At 37.9% G+C, this 8,989-nt stretch overlaps 1 protein-coding gene across 3 annotated transcripts in view; it reads left to right on the forward strand.

The window, feature by feature from the left end:
* LOC107686302 (mothers against decapentaplegic homolog 3-like) overlaps positions 1–8,989 on the forward strand; it is a 27,428-nt gene that overhangs the window by 8,439 nt on the left and 10,000 nt on the right. For all 3 annotated transcript variants that reach the window (XM_016483249.1, XM_016483250.1, XM_016483251.1), the window contains exons 2-3: positions 7,478–7,671; positions 7,807–7,932. In XM_016483249.1, coding sequence (XP_016338735.1) covers positions 7,478–7,671; positions 7,807–7,932 — 320 coding nt within the window. The remainder of the gene's footprint in view (positions 1–7,477; positions 7,672–7,806; positions 7,933–8,989) is intronic.

The raw sequence follows: 8,989 nt of genomic DNA on the forward strand, positions 1-8,989 counted from the left end.
TGACAATGGGCAAAGCATGAAGCTCAGCATAATTTGAAATCACGAGTTTAAAGTTTGTCGATCGCGCGTCTGAATGAAGCTGAACTCTCCTCCTTTCCGCATTCAATTCGCACGGACCGACCATCATGCAGAGTACACGCGATCATGCAGGATACAAATGCACACTTCATAAGATCTCACAGCTGGATTCGACTAAGTTTGCAAGCCTTTTGTTTGTTTAAATTATATAACTGCGTATTTGCTGAATGCTGACGGCAAACGAGAAAGTATTATAATGTTTGCGTTTCTATTACTAACAATATAAAAGCAATCGTTATAATACTTTTTTGTTTACATTTTAGTTGCTTTGTTTAACAGTTCTATCTGATTATTAGACAGACTTCTATCCGTGGACAGAACTGTTAACGACGACAGCGAACAAAAGGGAGAATGTGAGCACTGTGTGTTTAGGCGCTGCCGTTCTAAGCGCCGTCAAAATAAAAGTCCGGCTACGAACGCATCAGCCAAACAGAAAAACTTATCGGCTGATGCCGATATTTGAAAAATGCCAAATAATGGCCGATATATCGGCCTTGGTGATATATCGGTCGACCACTAATTTTAACATTAAACCATCGCCGCTTAAACCAAACTTGTGTACTTGTGCATATTTCTCTCCTGATTCAGATGAGATGACTTCATCACCTTCATCACTAATATTATGAATAGAGGACTCTAATTTAGCTGGAAGCAACAGTTTGAAGTCTTAATGATGTTAATGATGGTTAAAAACATGCAACTTTTCGCTTCACAAGCATCAGTTGACTGTCATGTTTTTATCAGTTGGTTAGGCTCCCATTCTGATGGCACCCATTCACTGCAGAGGATCCATTGCAAGTGATTGTAGTGCTAAATTTCTCCAATTCTGTAACAATGACGAAACCCATCTACATCTTTGATGGCCTGAGGATGAGTACATTTTCAGCAAATGTTCTTTTTTTTGGTGAATAATTTCTTTAAAAAATATAAGCCAAAATATTTAAAATTAGACAATGGTAAAATAATGTGAACCTACAGATGTTTTCAAATTGAAAGAGATTTCTTGAGAACTGTTGAGATAGCTAACAAGGTGAAAACTTGAAAATGAGTAGGTCTTGCAAGTCACCTCGATCTCTGCTAATTGTTATTTGCGCAGTATGTGCATTGTCAGTATCCTGAGCTAGTTTAAAAAAAAGTGTGACAGGATCATACTGTGCCTGATATAAGCACTTGTGTTGTTGAATTTTGGTATTCTACAGTTTGACCACATACATCCTGCCCCTTTTAAGAAGCTTTCACACATGAAATTAATGTTTATGCGTCTTTGCTGCATCTCTTGTCTTCACTGCTGTCAAGCAACCCTTTTTATGACAAAATCTGTATATTGTAAGCCAATCCTCACAAAACATTGTTCACACACTTGCACTCAGGCAGACTTTCTCAGTACTTTAAACACAGCTGAGAGTGTGTTTATTCAACACACTATGTGGCATGGTTATTCAAAGATCAAGAATGCAGTGCAATGTCTGGAGGAGGGTGTGGGTTGTTCCCTGGATTGTGGTTGAGTGTAAAAGGTTGGCGTTAGGCGAGTTTGAATATACTCAGCTGTGTCATACGGTCTGTGAGGTCCTGATGTAACCTACACTGTTTTGTTCTCTGTTCTTCTGGATGAAATATTCTCTGCATTAGTGGCTATCTGAGTGGCAAGGGGAAGACTGTTAACGACGACAGCGAACAAAAGGGAGAATGTGAGCACTGTGTGTTTAGGCGCTGCCGTTCTAAGCGCCGTCAAAATAAAAGTCCGGCTACGAACGCATCAGCCAAACAGAAAAACTTATCGGCTGATGCCGATATTTGAAAAATGCCAAATAATGGCCGATATATCGGCCTTGGTGATATATCGGTCGACCACTAATTTTAACATTAAACCATCGCCGCTTAAACCAAACTTGTGTACTTGTGCATATTTCTCTCCTGATTCAGATGAGATGACTTCATCACTGGATAAAGCAATATTATGAATAGAGGACTCTAATTTAGCTGGAAGCAACAGTTTGAAGTCTTAATGATGGATTTATTTATTAAAAACATGCAACTTTTCGCTTCACAAGCATCAGTTGACTGTCATGTTTTTATCAGTTGGTTAGGCTCCCATTCTGATGGCACCCATTCACTGCAGAGGATCCATTGCAAGTGATTGTAGTGCTAAATTTCTCCAATTCTGTAACAATGACGAAACCCATCTACATCTTTGATGGCCTGAGGATGAGTACATTTTCAGCAAATGTTCTTTTTTTTGGTGAATAATTTCTTTAAAAAATATAAGCCAAAATATTTAAAATTAGACAATGGTAAAATAATGTGAACCTACAGATGTTTTCAAATTGAAAGAGATTTCTTGAGAACTGTTGAGATAGCTAACAAGGTGAAAACTTGAAAATGAGTAGGTCTTGCAAGTCACCTCGATCTCTGCTAATTGTTATTTGCGCAGTATGTGCATTGTCAGTATCCTGAGCTAGTTTAAAAAAAAGTGTGACAGGATCATACTGTGCCTGATATAAGCACTTGTGTTGTTGAATTTTGGTATTCTACAGTTTGACCACATACATCCTGCCCCTTTTAAGAAGCTTTCACACATGAAATTAATGTTTATGCGTCTTTGCTGCATCTCTTGTCTTCACTGCTGTCAAGCAACCCTTTTTATGACAAAATCTGTATATTGTAAGCCAATCCTCACAAAACATTGTTCACACACTTGCACTCAGGCAGACTTTCTCAGTACTTTAAACACAGCTGAGAGTGTGTTTATTCAACACACTATGTGGCATGGTTATTCAAAGATCAAGAATGCAGTGCAATGTCTGGAGGAGGGTGTGGGTTGTTCCCTGGATTGTGGTTGAGTGTAAAAGGTTGGCGTTAGGCGAGTTTGAATATACTCAGCTGTGTCATACGGTCTGTGAGGTCCTGATGTAACCTACACTGTTTTGTTCTCTGTTCTTCTGGATGAAATATTCTCTGCATTAGTGGCTATCTGAGTGGCAAGGGGAAGACTGCACATGTGTGCAACAGAACAAGAGCAGGAAATCATCACCTGCTCACAGGCTCTGAGTTTCTGAGGTTATGCTACTTCCTGCTCCACTCGCTTATTCAAACAGAGCAGATATTCTGAAAGCTTCTAACCAAAGTGAGACATTCATGCTAACTGCTGAAAATGTCTTTTAATAAAGGGCTATCATCTGTGTGTGAAATTTGTGAAATTATTAGTGTAATTTCTGATCTGTCTCTTAACGTAATTTAGCACGGTGACAGTTATGGAACAATTTCCCTAAATGTATTAGTCAATGTAAAAAAAGTACAAAATTTAAAAAATTCAGTTGCAAAACTGGTTAGAATTGAGGTCAGGGGCCTTTTAGGGGCCATGATGATGACTAATGGATTTAGTGTGACTCCACAGATGCGGATTGTGCGAGATATGTGGGAGAGTAGACAACAAGCACTGCTGCTTAAAGAGGAAAGCTGAGGTTATTGGTGAGCCACACGCACATGTCTTCCCTCCTCAGCTCTCTCCGGCACCCTTTTTATTTTATTTTTTATTTGTTTTGTTGATTTTCGGTCATGTTGTTACTCCAGTGTTGATTTTAGCAAGGCAGGGTGGGTATAGGAGGGGGTGGGATAGAAAGACGGCTGCTCTTGGCTTTGACAGGAGGGTGAATGAGTTCTGCTGTGTGTGACTTTCAGGTCAGTCTAGGGGTCAGTTTGACTTGAACAGAAGGAATTGAAATCGTATGTCTGTTTTCAGCTAAGCTGTGACTGTGGGAGACTCCAGGACTTTGCTTTGTCTCCATAGACTGAGTCAGACAATGGGATAGTCTGTCTTCTCTTTGTCAGGTTGCAAACTCACAGAAGGTCTGGTCAACAGCTTTTTGTGCCTGGTCTGATGGTGGATTGAATGCATGTGCAGTTGGCTAACTTATTTATTAAAATGTGATTATGGTGTAGATGTTGAAAGAGCGATTTTAAGAAATGGTTCACCCAAAACTTAATTTTATTTTCAGGCTGTTATTTTATTTTATTATAATTTTTTTTACGTGGCACACAAAGATATTTTTTATAGAATCATCAAATAGCTTATAGACTTCATAGTGACTGCCAGGGTCCAAATGTCCTGAGATTTAATTTTAATTATTTAAATTCATTCCTTCTGTAACTTTCCTTCTGTAGTACTCAAATCTAGTAATTTGATGATGCCATTGAAATACAGCCTGATTCAGTAATTTAGTAGGAGGGTTGGGAATCGAAAAGCTATTCCAATTTCGTAAATCAGATCAGATGCATAAGGTCAGGAATCAAATGACTTGTTATAAAATTACATTTCGATTCTGCTTCTCGATTTCTGTATGCGCATTTATTGTGATTTCAAAAGATTAAACTGCAAGAAGACGAAATAGAACTCACTTCTGCACTCGCGTGCTGTTTTCTGTGCTGCTCACACACACACAAAGCGCTCGCACAAAAGCCGCCTCTTATATGCGCGAACACTGGACTGAGCTCTCTTTCTCGCATTCTTACACATTCGATTGGACAAATACACACAGAATTATATCAAAATATCCCATAAATACAATCGGTTATGTCTTAAGTGAACGTAAAGAGTTGAGAAAGAAAACAAGGGTGTATTGGATCCGTGCATTGACAGCAGCCGCTGCCGCCAGTCATTATAATGTTAATCAAAGAACAAAAGAAAAGAAAATCCCTCACTGATCTTGACTGAATCACTTTTGTAACCTCAGTTTATATTTTATTTGCCTGTTGTTCGGCGCTGACTACTGTAATGGCAACGTGCATCTGTGTATGCAATTATTTTGGAAATGCGTTCCAATATAATTTATCTTTATTTAGGGTATATAGGCCTATTCTATTTTAATCTGCAGTTTAATAAAAGTTAAACAGAAAAAAGACAAATAGTAGCACTGCATGTGTTTCTGAATATTTATTTAAACAGACTGTATAATGATGAAAAATCACAAACATGACAGGTATAATTAAAATACGCAAATTCCATCAGCGCACATATCAGTGCAATATTTCTACAGATTTTTAAAACCGTGTATACAATATAATTTTGTTTAATTAAGCTGAGATATAGCACTATAAATTCTTAATTAATTTGCAACAAAACTATAAAGTTTTGTTGCAAACGGATGAAGACATTAGGCTTCTCAGCTCGCCCCTCAACATGCACGCGTTCAGAGTTTTGACAGCCCAACACTGAATATTATATTGTGGGCGTTGTATTTTGATTAATAACATAACAATTATAAAAATTACAATACAAAAATTAAATTTTAATTACCCTGCTTCTAAATAAATAAAGAGACCCAAAAGAGACCTCCGAACTAGTAGGCTACCAGAAAGAAAAAACAACCTTAACGTTTTTGCTCAGAATTTGTTTTTAATCCCTGAATGATTTTAGTCATACATGATAAATATCAAATACGCTATAGTTTGACTACAAGTTTAGAAACGACGCTGCAATTGTTATAATCAAAGAAATTAAACTTACCATCATGAAATGTGTCTACACGGGCGATAATGCCAAAAAGAAAGAGAAACATCGGAAAATAAGCATATTTTATTCAAGACATTATTATATGACATCAACATGCATTGATCATTCTTACAATCACTGCCAGAATGTCCAACTTCACCATGATGAACTTAAAATTGGGTTCTATTATTTTTCCTGAACAGTTATACAAAACGAAATTCATTTCAAACACAAATTTGATAAGAACAGAGTGAAAATTAATTAGCAACACCAAAATAACAGCAAAGCTAATGTTTTCTGTTAGTTAAGCACAAACTAAGAAAAGTAAAACCAAACTTTGTGGCAATAATTAAGACCAAAGTGAGCATGGTGTGTGTTTATGGTGCATGTCGGCAATGTTGTCTCGGCGGGGGCGGGGTGTGGTGGAGGTGGGGCTTAGGTAGACGATATTATCGGATATCGCAATATTTTTAAAGGTGATTATCGATAAGATATTTTTGACATATCGCCCAGCCCTACTAGAAATAGGCATCCACTATTATAAAACCCATTTCAGTCAACCACTACTTTTAAGTGTTATTTCCAAACATATTACATAAAAGATGATATAGGTAGGCAGCACATGAATTTCTGTTTTTTTTGTTCTGTCTGGCGATTACAGATGTCATCTGTTCCTAGTGGATATTTCTAGTGCAGAATGCTGGCATTCATACTGCTGGTGCATAGCTGAATGAATAGGTAAACATTAGACAGGAAAAGTGTGCAGGCGCTCGTCTCTGTCTGCTGTCTGCTCTGCCTTGCCGTCTTTCCCCTCCTGAACTCAAGCCTGGTATTTCCTCTAAATTCACTCACTCGCTTTCTCTGTTCATATTGTGTCAGTCCCCTGAGTCTGAGCATTTTTAAAGAATTAGGATAATCCCAATGTAGGGTGAAAATGCATTAATGCATTGAAATCCATTAGCAATGGCTGTCATGATGCATAGACCACAATACCATGAGGATGATTCAAGTTTTCTTCTGTGGCTTTCTCTGCTCACAGCCGGTGACCTCTCCCCCTGTTTGAAAATAAGGCCTGATTCACTTTCCACTAAATGAGGCTTTTGCACCATTTGAATATCCCGACTTCTGCGAAAAATGAATGGTTGACCCAGTGCAAGCCTATGTATTAAAAGACTCACAGGGCAAGATTTATTGGGCTTTCACGTTAATAACATTGTACATTATTGCAATAAGGTACATTATGTTTTAGAAACATTTGTTAATAGAAAACCAATGAATTCATGTTTCAGATTTTGTTTCACTAAAAATGCCATTAACGATTCATTTACTACTTTAGTAATATTTAAGAAACATACTGTATATATTCAATATAAATATCTCTTGAATATGTTCTTTTAAATGCACTTTATAGTATGCAAAATCAATAATTACACTGATTTAGATCTCATGAGCCCTAAGTAAAAAGTAATGCTTACTAGCTTTTGTTTTGAATTGGACATTTCTGAAATTATGACTTTGGGTTCACTGAAGAACTGCAAGACGTTTACTGATTCAATGAGCAAATGACTCATTAAACTGATTCAAACCGATAATATGAGTCTTTTTGACTAATAATAATAATAATAATAATAATAAGATACTTATTATTAATAATAAGAACCAGCTCATAATAATCATTCATTTTTGAATTGGACTTTCCTAGTCATGATCCATGTTTACTGTTCTTTCAGCATCAGCAGAAGTAGAAAAACAGACTAAACTGATCATCATGAAAATCATTCATTTTCAGAATTTGTTTTACAAATCAATCCATCAATAGCTTTATGATAAAGAAGGTAGAATGGTTCTTGCGTTAAGTGGTAACTTTTATGGGACCGGTTGTTTCATTGTCTCCTTGAACGGTTTGTGCAGATCTCTGGATGGCCGTCTGCAAGTATCTCACAGAAAAGGCCTTCCCCATGTGATCTACTGCCGGCTGTGGCGCTGGCCTGACCTGCAGTCCCACCATGAGCTGCGTGCTGTAGACTTGTGTGAGTTTGCCTTCCATATGAAGAAGGACGAGGTGTGTGTGAACCCTTACCACTACCAGCGTGTAGAGACACCAGGTAAGCCCCACTGGTGTTTTACCTCTAGTTATTCAAAGACTGTTTGCTTCCATAATCAGTTTTGTGTATGAAACTAATTTGACTGATTTTTTGGGGAAAAACTACGTTTTTTTTTTCTTGTGTGCGCGTATTCAGTTTTGCCTCCAGTCCTGGTTCCTCGGCATGCTGACATCCCCACAGACTTCCCTCCACTGGATGATTTCATCCCTGAGAACACCATATTCCCAGCGGGCATTGAGCCTCCGAGCAACTATATACCGGGTGAAAACATGTTTTCTGTTTTCTCTCTGAAAATCACACATTAACTTTCACCCAGACATGCCCTCAGGACTACACAACAGGCATTGCTCACTCTATCACACACTCACACGCTGGTTCACAGACACACATCTGCTTGAGTTTATTTTGTCGTGTCTCAGTTCGTTTAAGCTGTTTTGTCCAAATCAGAGTGTTTAGTCTGGCATCTTAACAAAGTTGGTAAAGCGAATAAGACAAGGAGAGATCAAAGTGCAGATCTCATGACCGGTAACATCATATTGAGGCTTAAGACTGTTGGTGTTAAAAGTGTTTCACATGACTTGAGTAAAATAATTCCTCTTTTCAGGTAGACCTTCTCACTATACAACGCATTTACACTGTGGCATTTGAGTAAATTGCTTCAGAAATCCAAGCACATAATGTAAAGAAAGTTTTAACTCAAGTTCTAATTCTGTGACTAGTAGGGTTGGATCTAGGGTTGGGTGGTATGACAGTTTATATTGTGACAATGGTATAAAGTGACATTTGTTAGAGATCTTGCTATATTGTTTATTTTATGGTATGTAATTAGATCAGCATAGCACTAGGGATGCACCGAATATTCGGCAGCCGAAATTATTCGGCCGAAAATAGCAAAAAAATCTAAGATAAGCGAATAATATGTACCAAACAATGACTAACGCGATCAAATAGAGGCACGCACTAATGCAGCAAACATGTCGGCAGTGTGAACGTATTTAAAACTATCAGAGAAAGACGCAGAAATCATTACAAGCACGAAGCACCGACAGTGAGAGACTGTTTAGTGCTGCATCACTTCTCCGATTAGAAGAAGAGGTGGCTGATGCTGGTGGTTAGGTTACTGTATGATGATTGAAATCGCGAAATTACCTTTAAACGATTAGTAAATCAACTGCAGAATGTTATATTTTCTAATGCACGCACGAATTACATGTAGTCTGACAGCGCTGCACGAGCTCGCGGCGCCAGGGTTCAAAGTCCAAAGCGCGAGGAAAATCTGCGCTGAACTTGTTACTCGTCAGTTGCTCAGTAACATTTT

Source organism: Sinocyclocheilus anshuiensis, unplaced genomic scaffold, assembly GCF_001515605.1.
Source record: "Sinocyclocheilus anshuiensis isolate Anshui unplaced genomic scaffold, SAMN03320099.WGS_v1.1 scaffold481, whole genome shotgun sequence".
Taxonomy (NCBI): Eukaryota; Metazoa; Chordata; class Actinopteri; order Cypriniformes; family Cyprinidae; genus Sinocyclocheilus; species Sinocyclocheilus anshuiensis.